Source organism: Manis javanica, chromosome 8 (genome assembly GCF_040802235.1).
Source record: "Manis javanica isolate MJ-LG chromosome 8, MJ_LKY, whole genome shotgun sequence".
Classification (NCBI taxonomy): Eukaryota; Metazoa; Chordata; class Mammalia; order Pholidota; family Manidae; genus Manis; species Manis javanica.
The window spans coordinates 99,104,366-99,117,599 of NC_133163.1; the positions used below are offsets into that span (position 1 = coordinate 99,104,366).

General features: G+C 38.7%; 1 protein-coding gene across 7 annotated transcripts in view; it reads left to right on the forward strand.

Moving 5' to 3' along the window:
• Positions 1-13,234, forward strand: part of GALK2 (galactokinase 2) — a 160,554-nt gene that overhangs the window by 47,656 nt on the left and 99,664 nt on the right. For 5 of the 7 annotated variants that reach the window (XM_073211781.1, XM_073211779.1, XM_073211782.1 and 2 more), the window contains exon 6: positions 859-933. The exons of the other annotated variants lie outside the window; for them this stretch is intronic. In XM_073211781.1, coding sequence (XP_073067882.1) covers positions 859-933 — 75 coding nt within the window. The remainder of the gene's footprint in view (positions 1-858; positions 934-13,234) is intronic. 7 annotated transcript variants of the gene reach the window in all.

The window sequence follows — 13,234 nt, forward strand, 5'->3', positions numbered from 1 at the left end:
ACGGAATGTCTGGCTATGACAGCAGAAAGAGGTAATCTGGTGTCTGGTGGGGTAAGGTCAAGGAATTTATTTATTTATTCATTTATTTATTTATTTTTATTTTTATTTTTTTGAGAGGGCATCTCTCATATTTATTGATCAAATGGTTGTTAACAACAATAAAATTCCGTATACGGGGGTCAATGCTCAATGCACAATCATTAATCCATCTCAAGCCTAGTTCTTGTCAGTCTCCAATCTTCTGAAGCATAACAAACAAGTTCTTACATAGTGAGTGAATTCTTACATAGTGAATAAGTTCTTACATGATGAACAGTACAAGGGCATTCATCACAGAAACTTTCGGTTCTGATCACGCATTATGAACTATAAACAATCAGGTCAGATATGAATATTCGTTTGATTTTTATACTTGATTTATATGTGGATCCCACATTTCTCCTTTATTATTATTATTATTTTTATTTTTAATAAACTGCTAAAGTGGTAGGTAGATGCAAGATAAAGGTAGAAAACATAGTTTAGTGTTTAAGAGAGCAATTGTAGATGATCAGGTGTGTGCCTGTAGACTATGTGCTAAACCGAGCTAGACAAGGGCAATAAAACATCCATGGATGCAGAAGCTTTCTCTCAACACAGGGGAGGGGTGAGGTTCTAAGCTTCACCACTGTTGTTCCCCAATTTCTCACCTGATGGCCCCCCTGCAACTGTGCCTGTCTTAGGTTGTTCCTCCCTTGAGGAATCTTACCCATCTCTGGCTAACCAGTCATCTTCCGGGGCCATACAGGGAAATGTAAAGTTGGTAAGTGAGAGAGAAGCCATATTGTTTGCAAAGGTTAGCTTTTTACTTCTTTGCAGATTTATGCCCTGTGGCTTCTATGCCCAGCACTTGTCTCGAGGTATCTTTACCACCTGGAGGAATTATGTTACTCGGTAAGTTCGATATGAGGCACGAATTCTATTTAAGGGTTGTAATTAGGAAGAAAGAAGAAAAGCTATAGAAGTAGCATATGGAAGAAAACATGGGAAGATTGATTATTTCTTGACATATCTTCTTGTAGAGTACCTTAAGTATGTATAGGTTTTAAACTACTAACTAACTTGCACACACATATTAGCATAATAGGAATACGGTGACATAAACAAAGCAAATCTATAATTACCAGTCATCTCCAGTGAAGCCAAGAAAACCATTTAGGCACCCTAGGCATTTGTGAAAATTAGTCTATGATATGATGGATATTGTCCAACTGTACTTGAACAGTCTGAGAGAAATCAGACAAATTAAAGCAACCCATTTCTGGGATCTGTTCACATCCCATATGTTCTTTTAACCGTAGATAGTCTATAGTCGTAAGATTTTGGAGCGCTGTAACTTGCACCCATCCCAACTCCTGATTGAGTTCAAACAGTACAGATCCGGTCAAATTCGTTGTCTCACTGTATGCACATGCCAGCCTAGACATCTCCCTCCTCATTCCAATGGCAAGTCCAGGAAATGGTGGGGTGGACGCAGCCACAACCGTAGCATCGCCTGGATCCCTGTGGAGGCTTTTTGATGATCATCCCCTGGCACGAGTCCTCCAGAGAGTGCTGATGCTGGAAGCTCCTCCTCATATCGTATCTTAGTTCATTTTCTGGGTAGCCAAGCTAGGCCTTGATCTTCTGCATAGAAACAAACAGACCCTTTGCCCACACTTTGACGTGCCCTCTATACCACTGTGCAGAACTCATTGGAGGTCAGCACACAGGAACTGCTTTTTATTTTTTATTTTTATTTTTTATTTTTTTATTTTTATTTTTATTAAGAGAAAGGAATATTATCAGAAAAGAGTACCTCCATAACTGATCATCTGACACCCTTTAAGTGATCAACATTAAGGATATTTAAAGCATGTGTTAATCTTTGATTTACCAATTGTTTTATCCTATCAAGGAGTAATCCCCATTTTCTTTCTTTCTTTCTTTTTTTTTTTAATCTTTACTCTACACTTGCATGAAGAATACTATGTTTACTATGCTCTCCCCTATATCAGGTCCCCCCTAAAAACCACCTTACGTTCACTGTCCATCAGCATAGCAAAATGTAGAATCACTACTTGTCCTCTCTGTGTTGTGCAGCCCTCCCTCCCCTTTCTCCCTCCTCCCATTACACATGCTAATCTTAATACCCCCCTTCTTCTTCCCCCCCTTATTCCCCCCTGCCCACCCATCCTCCCCAGTTCCTTTCCATTTGGTACCTGTTAGTCCATTTTTGGGTTCTGTAATTCCGCTGCTGTTTTGTTCCTTCAGTTTTTCCTTTGTTCTTATACTCCTCAGATGAGTGAAATCATTTGGTATTTCTCTTTCTCCGCTTGGCTTATTTCACTGAGCATAATACTCTCCAGCTCCATCCATGTTGCTGCAAATGGTAGAATTTTTCCTTTTCTTATGGCTGAGTAGTATTCCATTGTGTATATGTACCACATCTTCTTTATCCATTCATCTACCGATGGACATTTAGGTTGCTGCCAATTCTTGGCTATTGTAAATAGTGCTGCAATAAACATAGGGGTGCATCTGTCTTTCTCAAACTTGATTGTTGCGTTCATAGGGTAAATTCCTAGGAGTGGAATTCCTGGGTCAAATGGTAGGTCTGTTTTGAGCATTTTAATGCACCTCCATACTGCTTTCCACAATGGTTGAACTAATTTACATTCCCACCAGCAGTGTAGGAGGGTTCCCCTTTCTCCACAGACTCGCCAACATTTGTTGTTGTTTGTCTTTTGGATGGCAGCTATCCTTACTGGTGTGAGGTGATACCTCATTGTAGTTTTAATTTGCATTTCTCTGATAATTAGCGATGTGGAGCATCTTTTCATGTGTCTGTTGGCCATCTGTATTTCTTTTTTAGAGAACTGTCTGTTCAGTTCCTCTGCCCATTTTTTAATTGGGTTATTTGTTTTTTGTTTGTTGAGGCATGTGAGCTCTTTATATATTCTGGACGTCAAGCCTTTATCGGATCTGTCATTTTCAAATATATTCTCCCATACTGTTGGGTTCCTTTTTGTTCTATTGATGGTGTCTTTCGCTGTACAGAAGCTTTTCAGCTTAATGTAGTCCCATTTGTTCATTTTTGCTGTTGTTTTCCTTGCCCGGGGAGATATGTTCAAGAAGAGGTCACTCATGTTTATGTCTAAGAGGTTTTTGCCTATGTTTTTTTCCAAGGGTTTAATGGTTTCATGACTTACATTCAGGTCTTTGATCCATTTTGAGTTTACCTTTGTATATGGGGTTAGACAAAGGTCCAGTTTCATTCTCCTACATGTAGCTGTCCAGTTTTGCCAGCACCATCTGTTGAAGAGACTGTCATTTTGCCATTGTATGTCCATGGCTCCTTTATCAAATATTAATTGACCATATATGTTTGGGTTAATTTCTGGAGTCTCTAATCTGTTCCGCTGGTCTGTGGCTCTGTTCTTGTGCCAGTACCAAATTGTCTTGATTACTGTGGCTTTGTAGTAGAGCTTGAAGTTGGGGAGTGAGATCCCCCCTACTTTATTCTTCTTTCTCAGGATTACTTTGGCTATTCGGGGTCTTTGGTGTTTTCATATGTATTTTTGAATGATTTGTTCCAGTTCGTTGAAGAATGTTGCTGCTAATTTGATAGGGATTGCATCAAATCTGTATATTGCTTTAGGCAGGATGGCCATTTTGACGATATTAATTCTTCCTAGCCATGAGCAGGGGATGAGTTTCCATTTGTTAGTGTCCCCTTTACTTTCCCTTAAGAGTGACTTGTAGTTTTCAGAGTATAAGTCTTTCACTTCTTTGGTTAGGTTTATTCCTAGGTATTTTATTCTTTTTGATGCAATGGTGAATGGATTTGTTTTCCTGATTTCTCTTTCTATTGGTTCATTGTTAGTGTATAGGAAAGCTACAGATTTCTGTGTGTTAATTTTGTATACTGCATCTTTGCTGTATTCCGATATCAGTTCTAGTAGTTTTGGAGTGGAGTCTTTAGGGTTTTTTATGTACAATATCATATCATCTGCAAATAGTGACAGTTTAACTTCTTCTTTACAAATCTGGATTCCTTGTATTTCTTTGTTTTGTCTGATTGCTGTGGCTAGGACCTCCAGTACTATGTTAAATAACAGTGGGGAGAGTGGGCATCCCTGTCTGGTTCCCGATCTCAGAGGAAATGCTTTCAGCTTCTCACTGTTCAGTATAATGCTGGCTGTGGGTTTATCATATATGGCCTTTATTACATTGAGGAACTTGCCCTCTATTCCTATTTTGCTGAGAGTTTTTATCATGAATGGATGTTGAATTTTGTCAAATGCCTTTTCAGCATCTATGAAGATGATCATGTGGTTTTTGTCCTTCTTTTTGTTGATGTGGTGGATGATGTTGATGGATTTTCGAATGTTTGTACCATCCTTGCATTGCTGGGATGAATCCCACTTGGTCATGGTGTATGATCCTTTTGATATACTGTTGAATTCTGTTTGCTAATATTTTATTGAGTATTTTTGCATCTACATTCATCAGGGATATTGGTCTGTAATTTTCTTTTTTGGTGGGGTCTTTGCCTGGTTTTGGTATTAGGGTGATGTTGGCTTCATAGAATGAGTTTGGGAGTATTCCCTCCTCTTCTATTTTTTGGAACACTTTAAGGAGAATGGGTATTATGTCTTCTCTGTATGTCTCATAAAATTCTGAGGTAAATCTGTCCGGCATGGGGGTTTTGTTCTTGGGTAGTTCTTTGATTACTGTTTCAATTTCATTGCTCGTAATTGGTTTGTTTAACTTTTGTGTTTCTTCCTTGGTCAGTCTTGGGAGGTTGTATTTTTCTAGGAAGTTGTCCATTTCTTCTAGGTTTTCCAGCTTGTTGGCATATAGGTTTTCATAGTAGTCTTTAATAATTCTTTGTATTTCTGTGGGGTCTGTCTTGATTTTTCCATTCTCATTTCTGATTATGTTGATTTGTGTTGATTCTCTTTTTTTCTTAATAAGTTTGGCTAGAGGCTTATCTATTTTGTTTATTTTCTCAAAGAACCAGCTCTTGGTTTCGTTGATTTTTGCTATTATTTCATTCTTCTCAATTTTGTTTATTTCTTCTCTGATCTTTATTATGTCCCTCCTTCTGCTGACTTTAGGCCTCATTTGTTCTTCTTTTTCAGTTTCGATAGTTGTGATGTTAGACTATACATTTGGGATTGTTCTTCCTTCTTCAGGTGTGCCTGGATCGCAATATATTTTCCTCTTAATACTGCTTTCGCTACATCCCACAGAAGTTGGGGCTTTGTGTTGTTGTTGTCATTTGTTTCTATATATTCCTTGATCTCTATTTTGATTTGTTCATTGATCCATTGATTATTTAGAAGCATGTTGTTAAGCCTCCATGTGTTTGTGAGCCTTTTTGTTTTCTTTGTAGAATTTATTTCTAGTTTTATACCTTTGTGGTCTGAAAAATTGGTTGGTAGAATTTCAATATTTTGGAATTTACTGAGGCTCTTTTTGTGAGGTAGTGTGTGGTCTATTCTGGAGAATGTTCCATGTGCACTTGAGAAGAATGTATATCCTGTTGCTTTTGGATGTAGAGTTCTATAGATGTCTGTTAGGTCCATCTGTTCTAGTGTGTTGTTCAATGCCTGTGTGTCCTTACTTATTTTCTGCCCAGTGGATCTATCCTTTGGGGTGAGTGGTGTGTTGAAGTCTCCTAAAATGAATGCATTGCAGTCTATTTCCCTCTATAGTTCTGTTAGTATTTGTTTCACAAATGCTGGTACTCCTGTGTTGGGTGCATATATATTTAGAATGGTTATATCCTCTTGTTGGACTGAGCCCTTTATCATTATGTAGTGTCCTTCTTTATCTCTTACTTTCTTTGTTTTGAAGTCTATTTTGTCTTATATTAGTACTGCAACCCCTGCTTTCTTCTCACTGTTGTTTGCCTGAAATATGTTTTTCCATACTTTGACTTTTAGTCTGTGCTTGTCTTTGGGTTTGAGGTGAGTTTCTTGTAAGTAGCATATACATGGGTCTTGCTTTTTTATCCATTCTATTACTCTGTGTCTTTTGATTGGTGCATTAAGTTCATTTACATTTAGGGTGACTATTGAAAGATATGTACTTATTGCCATTGCAGGCTTTAGATTCGTGGTTACCAAAGGTTCTAGGTTAGCTTCTTTAGTATCTTACTGCCTAACTTAGCTTGCTTATTGTGCTGTTATATACACTGTCTGGAGATTCTTTGCTTCTCTCCCTTCTTATTCCTTCTCCTCCATTCTTCATATGTTGTATGTTTTGTTCTGTGCTCTTTTTAGGAGTGCTACCATCTAGAGCAGTCCCTGTAAGATGCCCTGTAGAGGTGGTATGTGGGAAGCAAATTCCCTCAGCTTTTGCATGTCTGGGAAGTGTTTAATCCCGCCATCATATTTAAATGATAGTCATGGTGGATACAGTATCCTTGGTTCAAGACCCTTCTGTTTCATTGCATTAAATATATCATGCCATTCTCTTCTGGCCTGTAGGGTTTCTGTCGAGAAGTCTGATGTTAGCCTGATGGGTTTTCCTTTATAGGTGACCTTTTTCTCTCTAGCTGCCTTTAAAACTCTTTCCTTGTCCTTGATCCTTGCCATTTTAATTATTATGTGTCTTGGTGTTGTCCTCCTTGGATCCTTTCTGTTGGGGGTTCTGTGTATTTCCATGGTGTGTTCAATTATTTCCTCCCCCAGTTTGGGGAAGTTTTCAGCAATTATTTCTTCAAAGAGACTTTATATCCCTTTTCCTCTCTCTTCTTCTTCTGGTACCCTTATAATACAGATATTATTCCTTTTGGCTTGGTCACATATTTCTCTTAGTGTTGTTTCGTTCCTGGAGATCCTTTTATCTCTCTCTATGTCAGCTTCTATACGTTCCTGTTCTCTGGTTTCTATTCTTTCAATGGCCTCTTGCATCTTATGCATTCTGCTTATAAATCCTTCCAGGGATTGTTTCACTTCTGTGATCTCCTTCCTTTCATCTGTGATCTCCCTCCAGACTTCATCCCATTGCTCTTACATTTTTCTCTGCATCTCTGTCAGCATGTTCATGATTTTTATTTTGAATTCTTTTTCAGGAGGACTGGTTAGGTCTGTCTCCTTCTCAGGTGTTGTCTCTGTGATCTTTGTCTGCCTGTAGTTTTGCCTTTTAATGGTGATAGAGATAGTTTGCAGAACTGGTATGAGTCACAGCTGGAAGAGCTTTCCTTCTTGTTGGTTTGTGGCCTTCCTGTCCTGGGAGAATAGCGACCTCTAGTAGCTTATGCTTGTCAGCTGTGCGCAGACAGGGCTTCTGCTACCTGCCCATTTGCTATGGAGTTTATATCCACTGTTGCTGTGAGCGTGGCCTGGCTGGGGCTGCTCCTCCAAAATGGTGGAGCCCTGTTGGAGGGGGAGCGGTCAGGAGGCTGTTTATCTCCATAATGGGCCTCTGTGCTCCCTGTTGCCCAGGGGTTTAGAGTGCCCAGAGATCCCCAGATTCCCTGCCTCTGGGCTAAGTGTCCTGTCCTGCCCCTTTAAGACTTCCAAAAAGCACTCTCCAAACCAAAACAACAACAGCCACAACGAAAGAGGAAAAAAAAAAAAAAGGAAAAAACGCGCGATTTTCTTTGTCCTCAGGCGCCGGTCTCAGGCACCCGCTCACTGGTCTTGCTGCCTTGTTTCCCTAGCATTGGGGTCACTGTCCCTTTAAGGCTTCCAAAAAGCACTTGCCAAAAAAGAAAAAAAAGAAGGGAGAAACGCACAATATTGTTTGTCCTCAGGCGCCGGTCTCAGGCACCCGCTCACCGGTCTTGCTGCCCTGTTTCCCTAGTATTGGGGTCCCTGTCCCCTTAAGGCTTCCAAAAAGCACTCGCCAAAAAAAAGGGAAAAACGTGCGATTTTCTTTGTCCTCAGGCGCCGGTCTCAGGCGCCCGCTCACCGGTCTTGCTGCCCTGTTTCCCTAGTATTGGGGTCCCTGTCCCTTTAAGGCTTCCAAAAAGCACTGGCCAAAAAAGAAAAAAAACCGCTCTGGTTTCTTTCCACCCGCCGCGAGCCGGGGGGAGGGGCGCTCATGTTCCGCCGGCCGGGGCTTGTATCTTACCCCCTTCGCGAGGCGCTGGGTTCTCGCAGGTGTGGATGTGGTCTGGATGTTGTTCTGTGTCCTCTGGTCTCTATTTTAGGAAGAGTTGTCTTTGTTATATTTTCATAATTCTATGTGGTTTTGGGAGAGTTCCGCTGCTCTACTCATGCCGCCATCCTGGCTCCGCCCCCCTCATTTATTTTTTAATGGAAAGATTGGCGAAAGTTATTTTTAGCATTTTTCTGGCCCTTTGATGGTCTGACTATCTAAAAGAAAAGAAGAAAAGATAAAGAGACCCTTGAGACACTTGAACCTTTGGAATTAATTCTGACTCGGTTTTCAAAGTAAAAATAGTGAGTGTATTGGTGTAGAATCAAACACATAGGTCAGTGGAATGGATAGAAAGCCCAGAAGTAAAAAGATGTATATACAGTAATTAATTTACAAGGGGGTCAAGAATATAAGATGGGGAAAGAAGAGTTTCTTCAATAAGTGATGCTGGGAAAACTAGACTGTTATCTTAAACCATGCACAAAAACTAACTCAAAATGGATTAGAGACTTGAATATAAGACTTGAAACCATAAGATTCCTAGAAGAAAACACAGTAGTAGCTCTTTGGCATTGGTCTTGGTGATGATATTTTGGGTTTGACACCAAAAGCAAAAATAAACAAGGGGAACTGTATCAAATGAGAAAGCTTTTGCATATTAAAGGAAACCATTAACAAAATGAAAAGGCAGCCTATGAATAGGAGAAGATATTTGCAAGTCATGTATCTGATAAGGGGTTAATAGCCAAAATATATAAATAACTCATACAACTCAATAGCAAAACAAACAATCCAATGGGCATGGGATCTAAATAGCTATTTTCCCAAGAAGACATACAATACAGATGGCCATCAGGTACTTGAAAAGATGCTTGATATCCCTAATCATCAGGGAAATGCAAATCAGAACCACCTGAGACATCACCTCACACCAGTCAGAATGACTAACATCAATGAAACAAGAAATAATAAGTGTTTGCAAGAATGTGCAGAAAAGGGAGTCCTTGTGCACTGTTGATGGCAATGTAAATTGGTGCAGCCACTATAGAAAATGATAGAGGCCCCTCAATAAATTAAAAATAGAATTAACAAGTGATCCTGCAATTCCACTTCTTGGCATTTCTCTGAAGGAAATGAAAACTTTAAATTGAAAGGATATATGCACCCTATGTACATTGCAGCATTATTTACAATAGGCAAGATACAGAAAAAACTCAAGTGTCCATCAAAAGATGAATGGATAGAGAAGAGGTGCGTGTGTGTATATAGATAGATAGATAGATAGATAGATAGGTAGATAGATAGATAGATAGATAGATAGATAGATAGATAGATAGATAGATAGATAAACCATAAGAAAGAATGAAGTCTTACCATTTGTGACACATGGATGGACCTTGAGGGCATTATGCTTAGTGACATAAGTCAGACAGAAAAAGACAAATACCATATGATCTCACTTATATGTGGAATTCTAAAAAGAAAAAAGAATCAGTAATAACCAAGCTCATAGATATAGAGAACAGATAGGTGGCTGCCAGAGGCAGGAATTGGTGGAGTGGGTGAAATGGATAAAGGGAATCAAAAGGTACAAACTTTCAGTTATAAAATAAATAAGCCATAGGGATGTAATAGGTACAGCATGGTGACTAGTTAGTGATACTGTTGCATATTTCAAAATTGTTAAGAGAGTAAATCTTGGAAGTTCTCATCACAAGAAAAGAATTCTGTAACTGTGTATGGTGGTGAGTGTTAATAGACTTACTGTCATGATCATTTCACAATATATGCAAATACTAAGTCACTATATTGTACACCTGAAACTAATATAATTTAGGTCAGTTATACTGTACAAATTGAGTAAAAAGTACTTCTTATCTGAACTGACTCCATTGTCTAAAGGGAATAATATGTATATCTTAGCTTTCCTTGCTAGTCTAAGTTGTACTGACAATGCTTATATTTTCTAGAAGCTGAGATTATCTGGAGAGTTTCTTTGCTATAGAATCTTGGCTGAAAGGAAGCCTAATTTGCTCAGAGTCTTTACTGAATTTTGACTTTTGTAAAAATTGTAGGATATAAGAACTCAAGGGACTTTAGATAGAAGCTAGTTCCAATCTTTTTCTTTTTTTTTTTACTGATTAGTGTGCTGACTGGAAGCACAATAGGTTATAATTGAAGAGAGTTTGATAAAGGACATTACAGAGATGTAGACAGAGTTAAGGGAACCAACTAGGAAAGGGTTCCCTTGTGAAGCCAGAAGCCATTATACTTTAGGAGCTGTGACTGTAGAGTAATGTTGCAGGAATGGCAGTGAATGGGTATGGGTGAGGGGAGTTTCCGTAGAGGTCAGTCTTCTGGGATAGAGAAATTGTGAGAATGGAGGGGCAGGAAGGCAAACAGAGAATAACCAATCTGATAAGAAAAATAAGTCCCTCAAGAGATTCATGACTAATGCTTTTCCAAGTGAAGAGGCATCTCCTCCCAATATATGCACATTCGGTATACCCTACTCAACTGCAGATAACAGTTACTGCAAATGCGATATGGTAAGTAGATATGGAAGTTGTTAATTCATCAATAAACTAAATGTTGCATGTCTGAACCAGTAAAACAAAATGGCTAGTCGTCCAGAAAGTCTCAAAGACAGAAATTATGCAGCAGAATGGAACTGACAGAACAGAGTGTGGTGTGATGAAAGACCTATGAAATAGAAAAGGCTAGAGATTTCTGGTTTCAAGATGTCAGAATAAAAATATATTTATTCTTTCTTTTTCCACCCCTCATTCATTTTTCTTTTCTCAGAAAATCATCCCCAGGCAATAGGGAAAACAAAAAAAGGAGGCACAAGCTCATCCTTGATTAATCAAGGAGATATAAATAACCTTAAATCACAAGATACAAAGACAGAAAGTGGGTTGAAAGCTGTTGCATGACTTAGCAGAGTGGAGAAAGGTCAGAGACAAGTGCCTGTGGAGGAAGGTAGAGATGGAAAGCAAGCTGACTCACAGCTCCCTGGAAAGGCTTAGGAATTAGAGGCACTTGGCACCATAGAAAGCAGAGTGACATGGTGGGTGGGAATTTATTTGAAAGTCTTTATGAGGAGTCATTAGACTCTCAGAACCCACTCTTACCTGCCTAAGAAAGGAGACCACTCTCCCCCTCTCCACTCATCAGGAGTCTCTGGAGAAACAACCAGAGATAGTCTGGACTTGGGGATACCAACCACTGAGAAGGGCAGGGCAAGAATAGAATCAAAAGTGAAAAGATTAAAAGACTTCTTACATCTGAACAGTGAAATTCCCTTCGTCTGGCCAGCTCTGGTACAAAGGTAGCATTATCACTCCACACCCCACCAGGAATGTTGCAAGATTCTTCACAGAGGAAACTGAACCATCCTAGAGAAAAGAACTGTAGATACTGACATTTGGTGACCCTCTCCCCAAAAAATTCTCCAGCTACCCTATGACCATATTAGAAACCCATCTTCAGCTTTTTAGTGACTCATTCTTAAATATGATAAGGCATCAAAAGATAACCAGACTCTGGAGACTGAAAGAAAGCCTCCAGCATGAAACAAAGAAAGAAGCAAAGAAGAAAAGAACCCCAAGGAAACAGAGAACTCCCTGAGAAAGTAGGAGGGAAAAGAGATGGAAAATAAGAGGGAGAAAGATAGGAAATTTTATAGATGAATTTCAGAAATTCAATATCCAGCTAGAAGGAGAAACACAGAAAACAGTCTTTAGAAAGTTATTTTTAAAATATGTTTCCCCAAAGTGAAATACGAATTCTTGGATTGAAAGGCACTTGCTGGGTGGTCAGCATAGTAAATAGAGAAAAACAAATCAAATTATGCCTCAATTTAAAAAATAAAAAAAAAAGGAAAGAAGAAAAACAGAGTATATCATAGAATTTTGAAACTTGAATGGTGGTAGCAAATACACTGAAAGTTGACTGATAGAGCAAAAGGAAAGAAAAGAAAGAAATCGAAGGATCAGGAATGAAAATTAATTTATAAAAATAGCTTTGGAAGTAAAAGGCAATGGAGTAATGTCTTCAAAATATGACTGAATTTTAGCTTAGAATAAATTCATTGATCAAATGTAAGAATAGAAAAAAACAGTTTTCAAACTGCAAAGTCTTAAAGTCTACACGATGTAACCCATCCAAAATTTTGGACATAAATTTATTAAGATTGGGGAGAAGAGAATGAAGGGTGTAAGAGAGCTAAAACCCTCATTTACTATAATAGGAAGGCAGTGGACAAAGTTTAAAATGGAATAACTGGAAGACAGCATTTTACTGAGATTATTTGATAATGAAACCAAGAGCTACGAGTAGAAACTGTCTGACAGGGCACACTGCAGTGGGATGGGGATGGGAGGGTAAGAGCTAGAAGCTGCTTCTGCTGTTGTAAGCCTTTTAGCTCCTTTGCTCTTTTAGATGATGTGCATATATTCCTTTGGGGAAAGTAGAAATAAAGCAAAGATTAGAGAAAAGGGATGATTGGAATGAAAGGTAAGAGAGGGGCAGTGGATGACCCCAATTACTGCAGTTGGGAGAACTGGAATATGAAGACACAGGAGGGGATTCAAAGAGTCACATTTAGAGATTGAGAACAGATGAGCTGCTGGACTGTGACCAAGTCAGAAAGGCTGAGGGAGAAGCTTGTTGATGGATTTGGGGTGAAAGAATCCAAGAAAATACAGGCACCTTCCACTTAACAGCAGGAGTCTATTCCAAAAATCAGATAGTCTGCACAAAATCATTAAGCCAGGGCCTATTTCTTATTATTTTAAATAGGAAAAATTATAATGCATTACTCCTCAACTAAGAACATTAATTAATTTCCTACAATGTTACAAAAAATGGATTGAAAATTTGTCTGCCTAAGTAACATGGAAATACAATAAAAAAGACTTAAAACAGTCTTCCAGAACATCAGATAATTAATATGGCTGTTAGCAAGCAGTCACTTTACATAGTGGTACACTGTATGTCTTCTTTGTAGACACTGGTGTCTCAGTATTCTGCACACTGTTAAAAATGTTGTATTTAGGTTTTGAGATATAAGTGTATTTTTTTCTTATATAAA